The 22,503-nt window shown below is 38.7% G+C and overlaps 2 protein-coding genes across 2 annotated transcripts in view; one reads left to right on the top strand and one right to left on the bottom strand.

Annotated features, from left to right (window-relative positions):
* Slip1 (SLo interacting protein 1) overlaps positions 1-22,503 on the top strand; it is a 67,232-nt gene that overhangs the window by 43,752 nt on the left and 977 nt on the right. The window contains exons 2-7 of the mRNA XM_065493081.1: positions 10,040-10,276; positions 11,442-11,726; positions 18,839-18,960; positions 19,843-20,284; positions 21,354-21,539; positions 21,910-22,196. Of these exons, the coding sequence (XP_065349153.1) occupies positions 10,040-10,276; positions 11,442-11,726; positions 18,839-18,960; positions 19,843-20,284; positions 21,354-21,539; positions 21,910-22,196 (1,559 nt within the window). The remainder of the gene's footprint in view (positions 1-10,039; positions 10,277-11,441; positions 11,727-18,838; positions 18,961-19,842; positions 20,285-21,353; positions 21,540-21,909; positions 22,197-22,503) is intronic.
* LOC135945765 (uncharacterized) lies at positions 11,970-18,738 on the bottom strand. Its single transcript, XM_065493627.1, has 12 exons — positions 18,384-18,738; positions 17,682-17,857; positions 16,972-17,151; positions 16,797-16,908; positions 15,330-15,841; positions 14,788-14,934; positions 14,506-14,719; positions 12,910-13,143; positions 12,807-12,848; positions 12,665-12,744; positions 12,243-12,341; positions 11,970-12,172 (listed from the first exon to the last, which is right to left on the bottom strand). The coding sequence occupies exons 1-12, from the start codon at positions 18,415-18,417 to the stop codon at positions 12,044-12,046; spliced, it is 1,959 nt and encodes a 652-aa protein (XP_065349699.1). The 5' UTR covers positions 18,418-18,738; the 3' UTR covers positions 11,970-12,043.

Consider the following 22,503-nt stretch of genomic DNA (forward strand, 5'->3'; position numbering starts at 1 on the left):
CTTTTAAAAATCAGTTATGAGAAAATAACCCCTAAAACACAAAATCTCTTCTCTGTGCCCGTTCCAATCCAGTTCCCTTTTTGGAATTTGAATACATAAATTCCAAAAGGCAATAAATTTCCATCTTTCGCTTTCTCCAGAATTTGTAAACGGTGTTGCTACATATATACGAGGAAGGAAGAATGCACGAGTATGGCCCATAAATTCCGGGAAAAGCGACAAAGAAGCACACCGTACTTTGAGCCTATTACTCTTATGGCAAGCACCGCGCGCTCGCGTATAAATTACATCTAGGAGAAATTGTGCTGCCGCACGGGGGACGCCGGCGCGGAATAAGGTGCTGATGACAATCCTCCAAGGGGCGATTTTCGCATCCCTTGCTCCGGCTCGGCCGCGGGCCATTTTTCCCGCCCTTATATATATTTTTTTTCTGACGCTGCGCGCTCCACAATAATAATTCTGCTTTTGCACTGGCTGCCGGACGAGATTGGAATTTATATTCGCTGCTTTTTCAATTGTGTGTCTCCCCCGATTTCTCGCGCGTTGCATGACGACGTGTCGAGCAAAATTCAGCACCAGCGACAAGCACCACGAATCAATCAAAAAAAGGTGCGCACGGAGGAATTCTCCTCCTCCATGAGCCAAGTTTGCGAGTGACGAGTGGGTGGCCCGGGACGGGAGGGCCCCAAACTTTCTTTCCAGCTGATTGCCTGATTCTGATATATACGGCCGAGAGTTTGCTCAAATCTGGAAATCTCTGCTTCAGACGCGCCCTCCTTAGAAATTCGGGCGAGCCGGAAATTGTGAGGATAAGAAAAAAAATGCTGATCTTGCATGTGTATTTAAAAGAACTAGCAGGCATGAGAGAGAGAGAAAAATGGGAAATTTAGGCTTCAAAATTGTATTATATATATGTAGCGGTACAAAAGCGCGGTCCTGCTTTTTGTTAGGAGCCATCATTTCAACCCCTTCATCCCCCAAATATAAATTAGTGCTATTTTTCATGAATTAACCCAATGGAATTTCCGAGACACCTCTGATTTACTGATTTTTGCGGATAAATCCAAACAAGGCTGAAAAAAGGATACAAATATATTTTTAAAATGTAATTTTCAGATTAATATGAGCCAAAAAATGCATTTCCAAGAAAAATCCTTGTTGCAAATGCGTAAACTAATCCTTATAAGGATTCTATTAAAGCCAAAATAGCCTGTATTAAATTTAAAAATAAGGTTCCCCCAAAAATATTTCATGCACTCGACGAGAAATATCAAAGTCTGCCAAGAAAATATTGCCGAGCACTAAATTTGGGAGAAATTGAAGCTATTGAAGCCAAAATTCTAATTATTTTCAATTGTTGCCCTGTTTTAACCCACTTAAAGCCGATTCACAAACATGCTAAAAATAATTAACATCTTTTTTGTTACATGGATTGACACAGGGTAAAAATTTAGATTCCTGATCGCGTCGAGACTCCATCCCACTGCGTAATTTATGTCTAGCATTTTATTTTAAAATAAAATGAGACTTTTACCGCTCGAAAAATCCGCTACTTTGCTCAAAAACTGCAAATTTGGTAGCAAGGATTTTCTGGGCTTTTTGCACAATAATTTTCTCTTTGAAAAGAGTTTTTTTTTTGTCTTTCTCAAAGGGCAAAAACTGAATTCGCCGGCAGAGCACGCTACGCTTTATGATGTTTTTGCTGAAAAGAAACACCATTTTCAGCAATTTTGATAATCTCTCTCTCTCTTTTTTGCATTGAAATCCCAACAGCAATTAAAACTTTGACGCACAACGCGCAGGAATGGAATTTTGGCAGAGCGACTCGAATTGTTGGTGTGGCTGCGCGCGGAAATGGGCAAACATCAAAGTGTGTGCGTTTGCCAAACAAATCCGTTCATAGCGGCGGCTTTGTTTGCTTTCACCTTCGACGGGGAGAAACGTTTCTGGGAAGTGCTGATTGCACCATTTTCTTTTTTGCGGCTGCGTTGCTCGAAAAAATTGATATGAAAAATTTGCATTTTCTGTGTGTAGCGTCGGTAAATTCAATTTCGGCAATCGAATGCAAATTATTCGCTGCGCGGCACAAAGCGGAAGCGATTTTCCGCTCCGGCACCCTCCTCTCGGCGCCATGCATATCGATCACTCCCAAAACGAACAAAATCTGCGCGGCATCAAAGCGAAACTTTGCATGCACAACCAAAAAGAATGGGCCGGGCCAAAGAAAGGCAATTAGACGGCTTCAAAGGATTATTCTTTTTGCGTCTGCACAAACTGCAAACCGGATTCAGGCGCCAGCCAATCATCCGTTGGTATAAATGTCATCTTTTTGTCAGGCTCGGCAAAAGGGCGGATTATTGACAAAATGACTGTAAAAAAATCGGGAATTATTAAAAATAGGAATTTTTGCGTTGGAAAATATGGACAAAATTCATATTCAGTATTTTTTGCACACATTTCAAACTCAAAATATGTCCACGCTCTAATTTCCCGATAAATCCGCCATGAAAATTGACCGAAAAATGGAATACTTCAAATAAAGCGAATTTTAATTAAATTATCTTAGATATTATTACAAATCTAGTACGTGTAAAAAAGTATGAATTTTGCACATTATTCAAATCGTTTTGCTGAGCAGATTCCAAAAAATTCAATTTGATTGAATCCACCAGTTGCATAAACCCTCAGTGTCCCAAGCCACCAACAGATGGCGCCACCGTATATTTTAGTAATAAATTTAATTTTAAGGCACTTCCACTGCGATTTCAGACTCAATCCTACAACTTGTGAATTCTTCACTGTAAATGCTTACTATTGACGTGCTGAAAAACAAAATCAGTTCAGCCATTCACCGTAGAAACGTTGGAAAATATTTTTTTACTTCAAAAAATAGTTTTTCACGATTCTACAGCGATTGGCTTAACCAATTTTGGTTTTCAGCACGTCGAAATAAAACATATTAAGTGAAGAATGCACGGTGGCAGGATTGAGTCTGAAATCACAGCGGAAGAGCCTTGAAATGAAATTTTTTAATAAAGTATACGGTGGCGCCATCTGCTGGCAGCTTCGAACACTGAGGGTTCATACAGCTGGTGAATTGAAATTTTTAAGATTTCGTCATTTAAATTACGGAGGAGTGGATCAAACCAGCCAATTCAAACATAAAATTCATCTTTTACCGTACATTAATAGCGAAAAAATATTTTAAAATGTTTTTTAATTAATTTTAATTTTTCTCGCTACTTAATTATTTTAACACAAAACTTTCAGTATAATTTAAGAATAAACTCTGAGCCTTTAAAATAAAAATTACTGTTTGGAAAACCCGGAATCTTTTTTACTGTATGTTTTAAAACATTTTCGGAAAAAATAGAATGGACACTGCAAATATAACCCCGCCTCTAGGGCTCTGCATCATCCCGCGAGCGTGGGAGCAGCCGTGCTCCAGCAGCAGAGAAATTAGTTTCCGTCTTCTTGTGTGTTTACACTCGAGAGACTGCACGACTTTATCTGCTGCTGCTGCTGCTGTTTCCCCTTCAAAGGCGAGACTCAAGAGAGTGTTTCCCCGTCGTCGACAAGCAGCAGGAGCAGGGGTGTCTGTTTTTAGGAAGGTGTGCGTGCGTGCGAGCGTGCGTGCGGCCGCTTCCAGGCTCCTTCTTCGCTAACAAGATGCATTATTTTTATTTCCTTTTCCTCTCGGCTGGCTGCACGAGAAGCGAGCGATTTTTCTCTCTCGGGACACCAAGAGGGAACTTGTCCTAAATCGTTTGGATCATCGCTAGAAGTCGAGAGTCACTGAGTCAGCAGCGGCGGCGGCGTTTATTTTCGTTCCACTCCGCGTGTAATAATTGTTTAATTGCCTTCTTGCTGGGGAAAGGGTTCAAGTTTTTACCCGCAAGAACATTAATTTTTACTGCTAAGGCGTGTCAGCAAAACCTCTCCAGTTTTAATCACTTTTCACGCTGCTGAATCTTAAAATATTGCATTTCTCATATTTCGATGCAGAGATGAAGTGGCTTTTTGGACCTTGTATTTTCGTTCCTAATTAAGAAATATAGATTTACTGCTGAACAAATAATTTTGGGGGTTAATTTTATGATTTTTGCCCTCTTGACGTCAAATTTGAGCCCTACAGGATCGGAAAAATATTAAAACAACACTTAAAATTTGCAGATTTTGGCTGATATTGGAAATTTTGCCCTCAGGGTATCGTCAGGGCTGGGTCCTAAGGTTGAAACAGGCTTTCAACAGCCATATCCAGGGTCTAAAAGTTATTTAAACACGAAAAAATAGAGGATATTTTTCACCTGTTTTGGAACAAAATTCGAACAAAAAAACAATGAAAACCCCGATTTTGCTGAATTTTCCGTTAATTAAACTGAATTAATTGTCCATAGACGGTTTTTTGACATATCCTCTTGGCCACTGATACAATATTCAATTTTAATACAAATTTTCCGAAATAATCTTACTTTTTTGTTGAAGTTTTGATAAAAATATACTTTTCTTGGGAACTATGGCACCAAATGCACGAATCTAAATATGTTTTTTGTAAATTATAATTGGATTATTTTTCTTTTCTTCCAAATGTGTCTCTTTTTACACAAATTGAACAAATTTTTTAAACCGAAGTTAAAAAAACCATAGAATTTCATAGCTATTTTTTGCTATTTCTTTCGTGCCATCGAAATCGAGAAGTCATTAGTTTTTGCCACATTAGAAATATGTTTTAATTATTTTTAAAAACATTTCCACTGCTTGATTTTACCCAAAAGAAACCAAATCTGACAGAATGTGTCTAAAAAGAGCAACAAAACCGAGTTTTGCGAGTGAAAAACAAAAAAAAATTGTCTGGAACCTGATAAAAAATAAATCTGGGCTAAAAATTTCCCCAAAAAACTGAATTGCAAAGCGAAAACAAAAGTTAAGACGGTTTTAAAAATTTTAGAAGGTTTTAGACGGAATTTTTAATGTTAAACAATTTAAAATTAGTTAACCCAAGGCCTAGAAATGATTCAAAAGTAAAATGTGCAGTAATTTTATAATTTATAGGCAAAATTTTGCTTTTCTAGTGTTCAAAATTTTAATTAATGCTCAAAAAATAAAAGAAAACTACTTCAAACTTGATTGGTAGTTTAAAATTTAATATCACTTAAGATAAACACATGAAAAATGTTACAAAAAAGTCAAGCGGTGGTTAAAACCGGCAGCTGTGCCTAATGAAATTTACCGGGGAAGTTAAATTGGAAGGGCAAATTGACGTTAAATATGACGAATTTCCCCTTCACGTAACAGGCAGGCGTGCGTTCATTTATTAAAACTCGTTTCCTGCCGAACAAACAAGTCTGGGAGGCCGCAGAGTTTATTAGACGGTGTATGCGCAGGCACGGCCAATTTATTAGGGAGTTAATTGAATTGGAAATTGCACCGCTCTAAAGTCTAAAGCTGGACGCGTGCACACTCAGAGTGAGGAGTAGGCCGGCGTGTAGTTAACTTTATGTGCGGCGTGTAATTTGTGTAAACAATGGATTTGGCCGGTCAAGTGGTCTCTTCAGAGTCAACAGCGCCGCGTCTCTCGACAATGGGGCCTCTTGTAAACTTTCCAACCAACCAGCTGCCGACTAGTGCAGTGCGTAAACATCAGTTTCGCGTGGACAATTTGCGATAAAAGTTTAGTGTCAAATTAAAAAGAGGGGAGCAGGAATGTTTATGGCTTTTGGTGTATTACGTTTCCAAACTTTCTTCGAATTTGTATAAAAAGAGACACGCGGCAGGTTAAGGGCAGGTTGTTTTGCAAACAGGCACGCAACACTTTTCTCGAAACTTGCTAACTAATTGGCAGAGTTTCGGAACATTTTATTACGCACGTAAAATTAAATTAAGTGTCGTTTTCATACCAAAATGCCGATTTTGTTTGTAAAATATCACGATTTGGCCTCACGACGAGGAGAGCGCACCTTTTATTTCAGAAAATTGATTTTTTTTAAATTACCATTCGACAGTTTGGCAAATTCAGATTTTAATTTGCAATTTATAACTTAAACTGGATGAAATTTTTCTTCCCTGAAAAAATAAATTGAAATAGCTAAAAAGTTAAGCTTGGATAAATAAATACTGTATTTTAGAACAAATTAAAACTCTTCTAAAGGCCGTCGCATTCTCTTCGTGATTTTTCACACTTTAATAATGGAAATATTTGGGAAAACCTTTCCAAAAGTATGAAGAAATTCATACAGCACTCGATTCGTCTCGCTGAGAAAAATCCAAAAATTTAAATGATTATTATTTTTAAATGTGATACCACATTTAAATAAATTACGTCAGTTTGATATTTGTTAAAATTTGGATTTTTAAATTAATGAGGCATGTAAATAATTTGCAAATTATCATCTTTTATCAAACACTATCGATTGAGAGAGTTATTTTTTGTTTGAAAGTGAATCACAGAGGAAAATATTTAATCGTTGCTATTTAGGGCACGCGATTTAAAACTTAAAAATAATATCACAAATTTATTACACGTCATGTTTAACAGGCTTTTCGCGGAATTAGGTCACGCCTCTAAATCTACGTCTGAGGACTTTTAAATAACCAAAATAAACAGTCTATATATGGAATTCGCGCTATGCTATTGCCAAATTTTTCATTTCACCGCTGGAGACGATCCAAAGCAGCCGCAGGCAGCATGCCACCGCGCTGAATTATAATTCACGGCGGGCAATAAAAAATTTTTTCTCCCATTTTCCCCGATTGCAAATTAACAAGGAGAATTATGAGAATGGCTCACGCTCGGGTGCTTTGTGCTGCGCGAGAGCTGTTGTGGGTTTCTTTCTCGGCTGCTCTCATACGAATACAAAATAAATGTGCGTGTAATTGATTTGAGTTCATTCATCCAGTTTGCACGACGCAGCGGCAGTGTTCATTGGCTCTCACAATCCGCAGCTCGTCAAAAAAATGTGCGGGATTATAATGAGGCGCGCACGCTCTCTGAAAAATCGTATTTTATTCCCACACACTCCAAGAAAGGACTGCTCTCGCTCTCGACTCGCAGAATTAAAAGCAGCAGACACACACATGCGCACGTGTGTATGTGTGTGTATACAGTGTGCAGCTGCGTTAATTGACTAATTAAAATCTTCCGTGGCGGTAATTTTCATTACGGCGCATTTTTCCCGGCCCCGCGGCCAGTGTGTGCATATCTTCGTAGAGTACCATTGCTAAAAGCAGCCTCGTGAATGGGGCTAATTATGCACACAGCCAGCCGATCACCGGTGATTAGTATCGAATTGTGAATCGGATGAAGCGAAACATTTTAATGACATCGTTTTCACTTCTCCGTTTGTGTGTACGTATATAATTTACACGAAAACTCTACTATAGAGTCGCTCTATTCACATTTCGAATTCAATCTATGTCGACGAACTAATTAATAGTTATGTCCCATACTTTCTATTTAGATGATTTTTTTAATTAGATTTATTAATTAATTACCAAAACATTAAAAGGCAGCAATAAACGGAATTAATACCCCTTGAAATTTATCAACAAAGGGCGAGAAAACAATGGGAGCGTATAACAATATGAAAATAGCCTCCAACTGCAGCTGACTGTAGAGCCAAAAAAATTATTCATCCATTAAAGAAAATTCTTAGCCTTTTATGAAAGTTTCACCGTTGGAAACAATCAAATATGTTTTGGAGTTCAAGAGGTACGGAAAGATTACAAAAATATATTTTTAACTCCAAAAACAACTGAAATTTTTAAAGGCTGACTGATCAAAAATCCGAAATCCAGTCTGTTATATTTTATAAAAAAATGTTTTGTATTCAATTTTTAGAAATTATTAGTTTTTCTGTAGTAATTACAATCTTGATGAGAAGAATGGAAAATTTTCCTTGAAATTTTTTCATATTTATATTTTTAAGGAAATATACGAACATTCCAATGCTTTTTGAATCAAATTAAACTGAAAATAGATTGCTCACTGAAGCCAACAATGCATTCATTTAATTATTTTATCATTCCAAGTTTGCTGCTTTTTCCAGAATAAAAATAACAGCAGGAAGAGTCCGGTTTTTTAATATTTAAATAATTTTTTGACAACAAAATGTGATTATAAAGCTAAAGTTAATTCTAGAAAGGTTAGGAATTTGGTTTCAGCTAAATTTGTGTCTCCAAAATCAAAAGCTAAAAGGATAGTCAGGGCTTGTTAAAATTTAGATTAGGAAAAGTCTCTGAAACAAAATTGTGCATAAATCCGAATATTTTGACCTTTGAAAATTGGGAGAACACACTAATTAAAAATCGACACCTTGATTAAATAATCTAAATCTTTTTGACGCGATTTTTAGCGTGTCTCGTATGATCGCAAGAAATATCAAATTTAAAATTTCTGCGAAAAACAATACGTTTTTTATTTTTCCCAAGTCGTGGAAAATTGACAATCCTGTATTTTATTTACCTCCTGTGAAAAACCGAAGTTTTTACCAAAAATATAAACAGCTTTTTTGTCAATTATCCGCCCAATTGTCAAACCCTAAAACATTTCCAACTGTCACCCATGGAATTGACAAAAAGGAACGACGTGCCCGAAACATTCAGTTTTTAAAACTGTGCTTGCGCGGTAATTAAAATAAAAATTATTACGAGCTGCGGTTGGTGTTAAAAATTTCTGTATGACAAAATCTAAATCAAGTTAACTACCGCTGTGCAGGAATTAATGTACCTGCCGAAACAGCTAACTCGATTATTCAGATCTGCTGATCACACTTTCCAGTCTGACGCGTTTGTGGAAAAAGCCTCCTTTTGTCGATCCCGCATATATAATTGCATCCTCTCCGGTAATTCTAGAAGCACCCTCGTGCACAATTAATATATATATAAAAATATTAATTCCATCTCTCTCGTTTCCCCACACACTCTCTCTCTCTCGACTGATGGCTCCAATTAAAATGAATCAAGCTATGCGTGAAATAATTTCGTGAGCGCAGGCATTCAACAAACGGCGGGGCTGCTTTCACAGATTAAAAAACGCGTGCCTAACAATCATCCCTTTAATTAACAAGCCCCTGCAAGTGGTGGCCGCCCCTTCTCGCACCTTTTCCTCTCACATGCAAGCAGAGAGAGGGAATTTCCGCTTTGTCTTCTCGCTCTGACGCGCGTACGCAGCTTCTCGGAGGGACCAGAGAGGGCTTCGTTGGGCCCCGACGCAGAGAAAAAATAATATATCGACTCGCTCTCCTTCTCTCTCTCCCTGATTATGATTGGAATACCCGCATGCACGTATGTGTATTTTCACTCCCTTTGAATCGTTTGATTGATTGACGGCACCAATCAAGAGCCAATTATGGCAGTATTCCGAAATTAGCGGGCCTGCCGTGCACTGAATAATACAGAATCGTTTGATGTGTCGTTGATTGGGAGAGACTTTCGTTATCAATCTGTCACTACCACTGACTGACTGAGCGCTGCTCTGCTCCCCGGGGGCTTTTATTTTCGATGCCATCGCCGCGATTGTGACGAATTAATGAGCGTTAATTGCCAAATCAACGAAAATGGTGGTCACTAAAATGCAATTTGCTACCTTTATTTGACGCGAAATATCAATTTGAATGCGAAATTTCCAGTGGCACAATTTCATTAGTGACTGTCATCGGGAAAATTAGTTTTGCAACGAGGAAATTGTGGAAAAATTGAGTTAAAAGACCCGTATCTACAAAGAGAACATTTTGCACCTCAAAAATTAAATAAATTTGGAATTTGTGTCCTATAATAGCATTTAAATACTCATTTAAAGCTGATTTTGAAAGTATTGTGCTTGTTTGAAGTTTCCAAGACGATTGGAAATCGAAAAAAATAGTCTCTCGTCATCTAACTAACAGAACTGACAGGGAGAATTATTGCTCGTCTTCGCAATCAAGGTTTGATTAAGAGCAATCCGTTTTTCTGCTGCCAATTTCCTTAGCGAGGGCGGCCCAAACTAACTATTCGAGTTTGTCCTGACAGCAGAATAAAGGCGGTGTGATTGGTGTGATTGTAGGTTAACGGGAAGGACATCACGGAGCACGCGGATGCGCTGCGGGCGTTCGAAACGTCTCCAGAGCCGATTCTGGTGGAGGTGCGACGCTCGGGCAGCTGCCTGCACAACTCGGCGCTCATGTCCACGGCCGTGCAGACCGAGGAACTCGACAGGGTCATCTACGAACTGCCAGAGTGCGAGTTAGACGACGATGACGACGATATCGAGTTCCTGCTCAACGACTCACTCGATTATGAGGTGAGGATTATTACTTATTATTAGCATTTGCTTATTTCGGCGTGATGGGAATTTTAATTGACACTGAAATGTAGTTTTTATTAAATTACTCCTGGAATTTCATTTTTGCCAGTGCCAAGCGGGTCTTGAAGGTAGAATTCGGCTGTGGAGCCGAATCACTCGGTCAGAGGAAATGAAAAAAACAGTACATCAGCGGTTTTTGGTCTGAATTAAGCAAAAAAATGCCACAAGAATTCCGGCGACCAATTAGGAAAGGGAGCGGTTCTTTGATTGGCCCTTTTTTTACTTAGCGCTGGCTTATAATCCAAACGGCAGTGAAACAGCGGCTGCCAGGACAATTAAGACAATAAAGCGGCAAAAGAATGGCTAGCTGCTGGTTATTAACTCCGCTGGCTGTCGCTGTGGCGCTGCTCTCAAGATCTTAAGCGCCAATCAAAGAACCGCCCTTGTCTTTGTACAAGGTTCGCACCAAAAACCGCTAGGATAACGGTTTTTTACGTTCCCGCCAATTTTCGGCACATTACATCGAATTTTCCACTGATTGATTCATCTGCCACACCTTATCCAGTCTTCAAAAATCGATTTTTTTTATGTAAAAAAGTTCATATATTCTTGATCTGCTGTCGAAAAATGTATTCCATTAAATATAACAGTAAAAAGAATTAATTCTGTGGTGTTCAAAGCCGTCAACAGATGGAGTCACCATTAATTTGCAATTTTCGGGATATTGATTATGATTTCAGATAAAATCCCGTTATTGCTGTGCATTCTTGGCGTTAAAATAATTAATTCAAAGCTATGAAAAACCACAATTGACTCAGCCAATCGTGGTTGAAACATTAAAAAACCAATTTAACAAGGTACAAAATCTTAGCCGTCGTTTCCACCTCGATTAGCTGAACCAATTTTTGCTAACGGCTTTTCAAACTTTTTTGGTTGTCAAGGTATCAATTATTTTTCCCATCATTTGCACGCTTCTTGGGGCGGTGCTTGTGGCATTTTGCATGGCTTGCTTTGGATGGAGAAATTTCGTGAGCAACCTTTTCGGAAACATTTCGGCCCAAAATCTCCAAGCACATTCTGAAAAATAGTCAAAACGCCACCGTGCAGCCCTGAGAGCCGATCCTGATCAGGTTCTGAAGGTGAAGAGCCGTGTCTGTCTCAGGTGGTGACCCTGAATAAGAAAAAGGGCGAGTCGCTGGGCCTGAACCTGTGCTTCAGCGAGGCCGAGCCTCAGGAGGAGGCGGCGAGCAAAAGCGAGTGTTTCGTCTTCATAGACTCGGTGGCCAAGGACGGACTGGCCGACAGGGATGGCCGCATCAGACCTGGCGACCAGGTCCTCCAGGTCAACGGCGTCAGCCTCACCAACCAGCAGCAAGCCAAAAATCTTTTTGCCGAGAGCGAGAGTCTGCAGGAAGTGACCATTCTCGTCTCCAGATTCGCGTCAAAGGTAAAATTTAATCCGTGCGATTTTTACAAGACAAAAACTTGTTGGTAAAGCGGATGATTTTGATAAATTTTTTTAGGCAACGTGGTTATTAAATATCTAAAATAAATATAATCTTTTAAAAGTTTAACATTCAGTTTTCAGTTCATTCTGAACTTCATCATTTTAAATTTCTCACTTCAAGAGCCAAAGAATTCCCCTCAGAGATTTTTCCGTGAAGGTTCAATTTAAAAAAATGCCAACCTGTCATTTTGTACATAACCATTATTTTAATTTTATTCCTGGACAAATAAAAACCAGCAAATAAATTTAAAAGGAACTTACAAAGATAATTTTCGCGCGACAGGCTTGGTGCGTTCCTGCATCCACGCCAAGGCCAACGGGTCGTCTTGCAGGAAGGGCGCAACTTGCGCCTGCACTCTCGCGTGGTACAAGTTTAGCCAATCAATCTGCGAACGAGAAAAAAATTGCCTCTCGTCAGTTAAGGATTACTGCTGGCTAATGGAGGAGAGGACGAACCTGCTCAGCGCTCAGCAGGGCTCGATCAATCAATTTGACCTCGTAGGGCACCAAAGTGACCGGATCGAATTGCAAGAACGTTTTATTCACCGCGTACGGCTGCAAACCAACATAATTTAATTAGATAAATCTAAATATTTTTGGGCTCTATATTTTTACAATTGGAAAAAATAGGAAATTAAATGCTTAGAATATTTTTTCTTAATATTTCAAGTATAGGAAATAATATTTTTTTACAAGTTTGTAATTTCAAAAAAATAAATTCATGAACCAACAAGTATCTTCAATTTTGCAAAAATAAACTAACTCAACATTTGAGAGTACGTAAATCAAATTTTAGTTTTATAATGTCCTAAATTAAATTTGAAACAACGTATTATTCAGAATTTTGCATTTCTCACAATCAGATCCATTCTACTCACAGACGTGAAATTAATCCTTTCCACGGTGACGATGTTTTCGAGCCGCATGCCCCACTCGTTGTCGATGTAAAAGCCAGGCTCTGAAACAACCACGTTTTAGTAAATCGATGCGTGCTTTTGCTTTTCGTGGCGTATCGCTAACCCTGCGAGCCGAAAAAGTTTTCCACCAGCTTCGTGTTGAAGGCTGAAAGTGCGAGGGATCAAAATCACGCATGGCCAACTTGGGGAATAATTGCAACTGAAACCTTCGTGGACGCCGAGGAAGTGGCCGATCCCGTGCGTGCTGCCGTGTCCGTAGTCGAAGCCGCCTTTGTACAGAGTCCCACGAATCAGGATTTCCAGACCCGACAGCGGCGTGCCGGCCGGGAACACGGCCGTCGCGACGTCGATGCATCCGGCCAGCAAACGCGTGTACACTTCCTTGTGAATGGGCTGCGGCTCGCCGAAGTAGAGCGTGCGGGTCACGTCCGTCGTTCCGTCTGCAACCCCAAATTCAAATGAATTAACATATTGAAAATGCATGAGCTTTTCCATTGACTCAAAATGAGAAGGGACGTAATTCACCAATTGCATAAGCCTTTAGTGTTCGAAGCCGCGAACAGATGGCGCCACCGTATATTTAAGTAACAAATTTAATTTCAAGGCTGCGATTTCAGACTCAATCCTGCTACTGCGCATTCTTCAATTAATTATGCTTTCTTTTGTCGTGCTGAAAACCAAAATCAGTTCAACCATTCGCCGTAGAAACGTTGGAAAAGCTTTTTTATTTAAAAAAGAGTTTTTCACGATTCTACGGTGATAGGCTTAACCGATTTTGGTTTGCAGCTCGTCGAAAGAAAGCATATTAAGTGAAGAATGCACAGCGGCAGGATTGAGCCTAAAATCGCAACGAAAAGGCCTTAAAATTAAATTTATTACGAAAGTATACCGTGGCGCCATCTGTTGGTGGCTTTGAACACTAAGGGCTCATACAACTGGTTTATTGCAAAAAGTATTTTTCAATAAATTGATATACTTTTAGAGTGGATTCGAGCAAAGATTCAGCTTTGGAGTTTTCCTTCTTACACCAATTTTTAAAATTATTTAAATGCTGATTATAAAAAGTCCTAATAACATTTATAGACTTATTTTTATAATTTGTGCAGCGTAACAAGCACCAGCCATTAATTCACTGGAATTGGCTAGACTGCTGTAGTTTCCGTAAGTAAATATTTTCTTTTAAAAAAATTAACTTTGCCAAAAGAAAATTATAAATTTCTATAGGAAAAGGTCCTTGGAAGCACTTGCAAGAGAGCTTAATTATTGCCGAGTTTAGAAAGTGGGCAATTGAAGCAATTTAAAATAAAATTAGCTTTATGTGATTAAATAATAAAATTAATTTAAAAAAATCCAACTATCAGACAAAATTTATAATTTTAAATTAAAAAAAAATACCCTGTGTGTTTATTTGGACTAGCTATTTGATCAATATGTTAATTTCTTTCAATGCGACCTGTCTAAACACTCTACTCGTTGCAAAATAAATCATAATGATTTTAAAAAAGTTTTTTCTTCGAGAAACTATAATTGGATTTTCTGACGTTTTTTATGTTGTGACGTGTGGGTTTCTAGGGGTAGGATGCTACATTTTTGTCAAATAAGTGTTTTTAACGATTGGTAACGGAGAGTATACGCAATAAAATTCATTTAAATAAAAGTGCCGTTTTGCAAAAAACTTTTTGCGGGACAATATCCACAATTTTGTCAATTTTCTCTCCGTTAAAAGTATATTTCAGACAGAAATCACTTTAAAATCGCTTTAAAGATGCTTTCAAAAATACCAATACAATAAATAAATAAACCTAAATAATGTCCGCCGGAGTCGAGGGTGTAGACGGCGGTGGTGTTGATTGGCGCGTTGGTGGCCTCGGTGGGCGCGTAGTGCGGCAGGGCCGAGTTGACCCCGCTGGCCGAGATGCTTTCGAAACTGGGCCCCTGGCTGAGGGGCATGCTCGTCCTGATCGCGTCCGCTTCGGCCGACGCACGCAACTCGTCCCACGCCTCGCCGGCCACCACCTATATAAAAATGATATAACGGGTGTGAACAAAATAATAGAATTTTTCCGCATGAGAGGTTGACTCACCCCTGCCTCCAGCTTTGAGAGCAACTTGATCAGAGCCGCAGAGTCCCGCAGGTTCGCCTTTCGCATGCCGTCCGCTTCCACCGCGTTTTTCATGTCTTTCATCACGGAAATCGGCGCGGTTACCTCGATCACTTCGCCACTCGAAACCTGGCAAGGGAATTTTACGTTATTTTAGACGGTTGAATACTTTTCTGAACATTCAACCGTCACGGAGCGATTTTAAAATGAGAGATCTTGTAACCAGAAATAGGATTTTTTTTATTTTCAGTACAGATTTATATTTTAATCCATTCACATTCCAAGATGTATTTTTTAAATAAGAAAATATAACAAACAAACTTAAGTTTAGAGTGATTTTGAGATTTTCATGATCACATTTTTAAAACCATAGATTTTAATTTTTTGGTAATTTTTTCTCGTCATTTTTTTAAGATTAGTAAAACCTTAGTAAAAGTTTTAACATAATATTTAAAAGAAAATTAATCTAAATTCAAAATAATTTTTTAAAAAAAAATCTGAAACAATAAAGCATGAAAAAATACCTTGTCGTACACGGCGTGACTGACGCCAGGGTTGTAGCTGAATTTCCCTGGCAGGACGATTTTTCGCACTCTGGCGGCGAGGTCGGTCAGGTCGTCCCAGACGAGTTCGTACTCCTTAATTATCACGCCTTCTGGCTGCCCTTCGGCCAGGTGGAGACGCACTTCCGGCGTAAATTTCGACTCGGATGCGTAAAGGGTGACCTTCGATGGCTGGTTTTCGATCAGCTCCAGCGTCAGGTAGGCCCTGATTACGGGCGTGTAGGGCACGTCGGCGCCGCGGATGTTGAGCAGCCAGGCCACCTCGTCCAGGGCGGCCACCACGAGCGCCTGGCCGCCGCCGGCCTGCACCTGAGTGGCCACGCGCGACACCTTCGAGCGCCAGGTCTCGCCGGCGTAAAGGTCCTCGTTCAGTACCTGAGCCGGGGTGTCAGGGTACGGTGGCCGCTCCGCCCCCCAAACCACGTCCACCAGGTTCGGTCCACTTTGCCCTTGAAGCGTGATCCCTTTCGGCTCTGAAAAAATAGGTTTAGTTTTTTTTAATTCAGGAAAGTTGGTTTTTCCCTATAAATTTAATTTTTTATAGTTTTTGACCCAATTTCTCACAAAATACAACTTAAATAAGTGCTAATTATTACGTTTGAGAGAAAGATAAGGAATATTTTAATTAAAGACGTTGAGTCATTAATTCAAAATACAATTTTAGTCATGAAAATTCAAAATCAAAACCTACAACTTGAAAAGTTTAAATTATAAATAATTAAATGAAGTTTCATTAAAAAAACTTGTGCATTAGTTCAAAAAAAAAATTAAAACTCAATTTCAATTATTATCAATTTTTATTATTTTCCCTAAACTTCTGGATATTTTAAATTTTTGGTAATTTTGAAATTTTTTGATATTGAATTTATATCTTAAATATTTTTATCAAACTCATATCCACGAACTGATTTAAAAAATTATACTTTAACAGAATGAAATACATTAAGTTTTTAAAAAAATCTTGAAAATAAATTAATATAGGTTTTTCCTAAGACGAAATTAGTTTAAAAATGCAACTTTTAAATTGACTTTAAATATATAATACACAAATTACTGAGGATCAAACGTTTTAGTTTTATTAAACCCATTGAATTCACGTAGCCTTTCTTGATTTTAACTCTGTAGTGGTGGAAATTTTTGATTTGACGACGGTTGTTTAATCTTCATAGATCCATAACGCACAAAATCTATCGTATCAAAAAATTTCGCCCAGTGATATCTCATTACTCGTTGGATACTACATAATTTTAATAATTTTGTCAAAAACTAAAGCTTCAGAATCGGTTTAGACCTTTTTTACAGGTTTTGTGGTCCAAATACACGTTAAATGGTGATTTTTAGCGAGACTCAACAGTCTTTTAACCGTGCAATTCAAGCTCATTTGGCGTTTTGAAAGTACATGAAACGTAAAGACAAATATTCTCTCACCAAATTCCTTAACCCAGCTAATCCATTCGGCCTGAGAGACGGTTTTCGGATCGGCGCTGACGATTTCGCCCTGGGCCAAATTATCGATCAGCCATTGCGGCATGCTTGGTACCTGGAAAAGTTGGAAAAACTCGGTGAACGAGCCTTTTGACTTTCTTTGAGTTATTTTTTTTACGCCAGGATTTCCGCTGCGCATGAGTTTCCAGTCGCAGTCGAGTTGTTGGTCCGCTTGCAGGAAATAGCGCGAGTCCGTCCACAGGGCTGAATCGTTTTTCGTCACCACTGCCCAGCCACTGCTCCCGGAAAAGCCGGTGATGAATGTGCGACGGTCGTCGTAATCCGCCACATACTCGCTCTGGAAGAGTATTTTTTTTTTAAAATATATTTTTGTCCAATTCAGGTGATTTTTTTGCATTCTGGGAAAAATTATTTCTTTCTAGGCTATTGTAGCTTTTTAAAATAAATTAATTGAAAAGTAAAAACTCTGAAAATTCGAATTTTGATAGATAACTGCTTTCCTGGAAAATCAGGGTGGAATAATAATATCTCGGAGGTTACAAAAAAGGTTATCTTTGAATTCTAATAAAGCTAGAACATCAAATTGTGTGCCAAACGATGCTTTAATTAATTAGATTTTTAAAAAATTGCAATGCATGGAAATAAAAAAGTAAACTTACAGGATTTTCAGCTATTTTTGCTTTTAATTTAAAAAAAAAGATTATCATTCTTCTGCCAAAATAATTTCTTTCTTTGGCGAAAAAAGCATCCTTTTAAAAGACCTAATAATGGCGCCGAAATGTAATCCAGACTGGCGTTGGTTTTGAATTGCCACCCTTGCCTTCTCCCTGCAATGAGTAGAGGGCAAAGAGTCAAGTTGTCGCTCACTTGGTGGTCGTCGTTCGTCAGAACAATGTAAGCCGATATGGCTTGCGCCTGCATGAGTTGGCGCAGCGCCGCCACCCTCTCAGTCGTGTTGACCCTGGACGGGGGTTGCGGGTCGCCCGGTTCACAAGCCAAGCGGGGTGGGTCGTCGGCCCGAGACGAGCCGGCCAGCAGGCAAACTGCAAATAAATGGAGCCGAGCCAGAAAATAAAAACAGAGAGAGAGAGTAAAACGGAAATAAAAGTAAGAGATTACAAAATTGCTACATTTGTAAATTCCAGAATTTATGAAAAAACAAACAAAATCCTTTTCTACGAAAAATTAATAGATCGTCGGCTGTTTTAGCACAAAAAAAAATCGATTTTGAGGAGAATGATCCGTATATATTAGTCAGTTTTTTAACATTAAAATAATATTTCCTTTGACCGCTTTGACCATTCGAGTGAAAGGGAAAATTTTAAATTAACTACATCAACTAAAATCAGTCCGTCTTTAACTTTTGGAATGGTTTTTGAGGTCAAAAAATGCCTTAAATATTCAAGTCTGTAACTTGTAAAAAAAAACATAAATAAATTTTGATTCAAATTTTGTCAATTTACATTTTTATTACCAAAACAAATTTAAAAAAATATTTCGAGACAATATTTTCTAATGGCTTAAAAGAAAAATTCCAGGCAAGCCAAAAATGTTGTAATAATTTCGAACCTGCTGCAACGAGCGCCGGGATTTTCAGCGACATCCTCTCTGCCAAAAAGCCGCAAAAACACTGCTCAAATCTAATCTGCTAATCCGAGAGATTTCTGTCGTCTGCAACGGACCCCGATCGAGGAAAATATGTCAGCTGAGAGCAACAGATTTGTGCCCTCGCTTCTGAAACAATGAGAAAATTGCCCTCTTGCACAATTAACCGCGAAGGAGACAAGGAGACTGTTTCAAGTCGTCGTCGTGTGGCTCCGACTGCTGCACATAACGGAATAACATTATGTGATTTTAATTTTATAATTTGATATGCTGTGGGAGTAGCTAGCGCTTTGTCACGCGGTCCCGCTTCTTTCTTGCATGGAAATTTGGCTTCATGCCGATAACAAAAGTTAACGCACAGATAATATATTATTTTAAACGTATTTGGCTAAATTTTTTGTATTTTGCAACTGTTGCAGGAGATGGACGATTACGATTTCGTGTCGACGTCGTTTATCATCAAAAGTGGTGAGGAGGACGGCGCCGAGGAGGAGAACGAGGAGAAAAGCCAAGAAAGCTGTGATCAAGATAATACTATTAAGTATGCGCGTGTTTACCTTTGCATAATTGATGAACCTCCTTGTTTAGATTCTCGGAGCCATAAATAATTTATTTACGACTTAAAATATCGTCATGGTTGGGGCTGTGAATTTAAGACGAGTGTTATTTAACGAAACTGTTTTGACACATCCCTTTTAGAAAATGATCACGCATTTTTTTATTTAAAAAAAATGTTTTATTTCGGTTTTTGATGAATTTATTATTTTTTTTCTAAAAATGTATCGCACAAAAAAGAGCACTCGACACAAATCACCTCTTATTTAGAACACTAAAATTAGGAAAATTTCCTAATGCTCTCTAAACTCATGTGGAATTCACCAGTTGCATAAACCCTAAGTGTTCGAAGCCGCCAACAGATGGCGCCACCGTAGACTTTCGATTTTAAGGCACTTCCGCTGCGATTTCAGACACAATCTAGCTACTGTGCATTCTTCAATTAATTTGCTTTTTTTGACGTGCTGAAAACCAAAATCGATTCAGCCAATCGCCGTAGAATCGTGAAAAACTATTTTTTGAAATAAAAAAATCTTTTCCAACGTTTCTACGGCGAATGGCTGAACCGATTTTGGTTTTCAGCACGTCAAAAAAAAGCAAATTAATTAAAAAAAGCAAAATAGCTAGATTGAGTCTGAAATCGCAGCGGAAATGCCTTGAAACCGCTTAAAACAAAACTTTTAAGAAAGTCTGTGGTTGCGCCATCTGTTGGCGGCTTCAATAACTAAGGGTTTATGCAACTGGTCAATTGCTCAAATAATTACAAAAAGTCTGTAAATCAGTGGTTATGCAACCTGCGTGACACCAGTGTATTAGTGTTGCCTACCGGTCAAATTTTAAACTTTTTTTAATCCATCTTCTGTTTCAGGGCCCACGGGAACAAATGTGACAAATCGGACGAGGCGAAGAAGCTTGCAGAGCAGAGACTCAAAATCATCGACGAGCAGCTGTCGGCGCTGAGCAAGAAAATGGCGGTGATCACGCTGGACTCTGCGGTGCCGTGGGCAGGCGGCGGCGGCGTCGGCGGGACGGGAATCGAGCCCAGTCCGGCGATGCGTCCGTTCGGTGACTCGGAGAACGAGCACATTTACGAGACGATCTCGGAGGCTTCGGACGCCGAGCCCATCTACTCGCTGCCCTACGAGCCGGGCAGGGTCAGCCTCAAGGGCCGCGAACTGTGGGTCGACGTCGAGCCGGTTAAAAAGCGAGACTCGCCCTCGTCGGACAAGGAGAAGGACAGCTCGAGCGCCTACAACACCGGCGAGTCGTGCCGCTCCATCCCCCTCACCCTCGATCTCAACAAGCAGCAAGTAAGAAATCGATGCAAATTATTCTTTAAAATGTTTAAATTGATATTCAACGAAATTTTCACCAGATTGGTCAAAAAATTTTTCAACAAAATATTTCTTTTATATGGGTTTTACGGGACAATTTTTGAAAACTTTCAGACATCAGCAACCTATAATTTTAAAAAAAGGTTTGATTTGAATTCATCTCGATAAACTTGATTGAAATTATACCAATTTTTAAATTTTATGTCCCCAATGAAGGTAAAAAACACAGCTTTTAAATTTGATTTCTAATCAAAATTTTGTGAAATGAGCTCAGCATTTTGGAACTTTGAAAACGAGTTTTAAATGTGTCCATTAACTTGTGAGATTATTTCATTCAGTTTTCAAAATATTGATTTCCAAATTTCGAACAATACGATTTTTTGTGTTTTGCAAATATTGTCAATTTTAAAAACTCCAGTTCTAACCATCAGAATGGCATACCGTTAGACTCGTCTCGACCTCCCCCGCTGAAGGGTACAGGGGTGCTCTCCCAACCCCTGCTCAAATTTTAATAGCAAAAATGTTACGCTAAAAATAAGCATTCTTTATCAGGGCTTCAAAATATTTTAAATTATCCAAAACTCACTCAATGCCTTATTTAAAAATTAAAACTGGTCAGGGGAGGTTAAGACGAGTCTAAGGGTGGGTGATTTTTGCTATACTGCTGGTAAGATTTCGAGATTAAGAATTGACATGATTTGCAATTATTCGTGGAAAATTCATGTTTTTCGAATTTTGAAGTGTAGCTTCTCGAAAATTGGTCGATTTTTTTTCAAAAACCTCTAACTAAGACCAACTAAGACTAAGTTTTTTTGTTTAATTATCACTAGAAAACAAAACAATCCTCGTCGGTAAAAAATTGCAGCAACAAAGTGGAAAAAATCTTACACAATTTTTAATTTTCCCATTTTCTTTTAGAAAAATCTAACTCCGTGAAACAAGAAAAAATGTCGTAATATTACTTAACATTTTTTTAATGAGTGTAATTTATTTTCACACAGGAGTGCAGCCAGGCATTTTTTTTAATTGCATTTTTCATTTGCAGGCGAGCGCGAGCAGCGCAACTGCACAGCAACAAGACGACAATGCCATTTCCTGCGAGAGTTGCAGGCAGTGCATGGGCCTGCCGCCGCTCGACAGTCCCTCGGCGGCGGACAGAGCCAAGAAGCAAGTCCCCAACACCATGTACACAAACGCGGCCAACCTACAGAGGACAATACAACTTCAGCAGGTATTTAAATTCGTATAAAATTTCTCGTAAAACAGTTTTCATTAGCAAAGTAATTTTGTAGCTTTAAAACGCAACAGATTTTTCTGTTTCATTACAGTCTAATTTAATTTTTGTTTCATATTTTTTCATATATATCAGTTTATTAAAAAATGTTAATTTATAATTTATTAATTTTATGAAATAATGTCTATATTATTTTTCTTTAAATTAATATAAAAATGGCTTTACCCATTATAGAACAAGCTGAATCAATTTGAATTATAGAGGTGATGTTCTTTAACTATTAGTAAATTTTTAAAGCAATCAGTTTTTTAGTACAATAAATAAAAATGAGAGAAAGTAGCAAAAATAAATTTAATTTTGCTCTTAGGAAATGTTTCGGCAAGCGCTGTCAACCAAGAATAAACAGACAAGCCCCAAGTGCCCGACGACGCCAACGAAAAGTCAGCTGCAACCGGCGCCGCCGCCGCGGCTCTCGGCCAGCCAGGTGTACAGTCCGCCAAACCTGAACAATTACCAGTTCGTCAGTGGGTATGGAGTGGTGCGGTGCAGCAGCGGCAGGCAGGAGCAGAGGCCAAAGGTGCCAGAGAGGAGCAAGCCGCTCGAAGAGGAGCCCATGATGATTTGGAAAGTGAAGAGAAAAGCCGACGGCACCAGGTACGCATTCAACTCTCTTAAATTAAAATTCTATTGGAAATAGAGAAAATTTTGAATTGAATCCTAATTTAAGCTCATTAAATTGGAATTTTTGGAACTGTTTAAAAAATTAATTGTCTTTCAAACTTTTAAGACCATGAAATCAGGAATTTGACAGGTCTTTGTCAACAGGGCTCTGAATTTAAGCAACGAGCTTAAAATTTTGGGCTCTTTAGTTAATTTTAAGTACAGTTAAAATGACATAGTTTGTATTTGTTTGATGGTCCCGTGACCCATGACAGTAGGAAATGAAAAAAAATAATTTTGC

The sequence above is a fragment of the Cloeon dipterum genome, chromosome X (assembly GCF_949628265.1).
Source record: "Cloeon dipterum chromosome X, ieCloDipt1.1, whole genome shotgun sequence".
Taxonomy (NCBI): Eukaryota; Metazoa; Arthropoda; class Insecta; order Ephemeroptera; family Baetidae; genus Cloeon; species Cloeon dipterum.

What these genes read in the sequence shown, in the direction of transcription:
- LOC135945765 (XM_065493627.1), bottom strand. Translation starts at nt 18,417, where the DNA reads ATGTCGCTGAAAATCCCGGCGCTCGTTGCAGCAG. An exon ending in TGACGAACGACGACCACCAA is followed by an intron (nt 17,152 to 17,681) that starts GTGAGCGACAAC and finishes ATACTCTTCCAG; the next exon opens with AGCGAGTATGTGGCGGATTA. An exon ending in GTCACGCCGTGTACGACAAG is followed by an intron (nt 14,935 to 15,329) that starts GTATTTTTTCAT and finishes TTCCCTTGCCAG; the next exon opens with GTTTCGAGTGGCGAAGTGAT.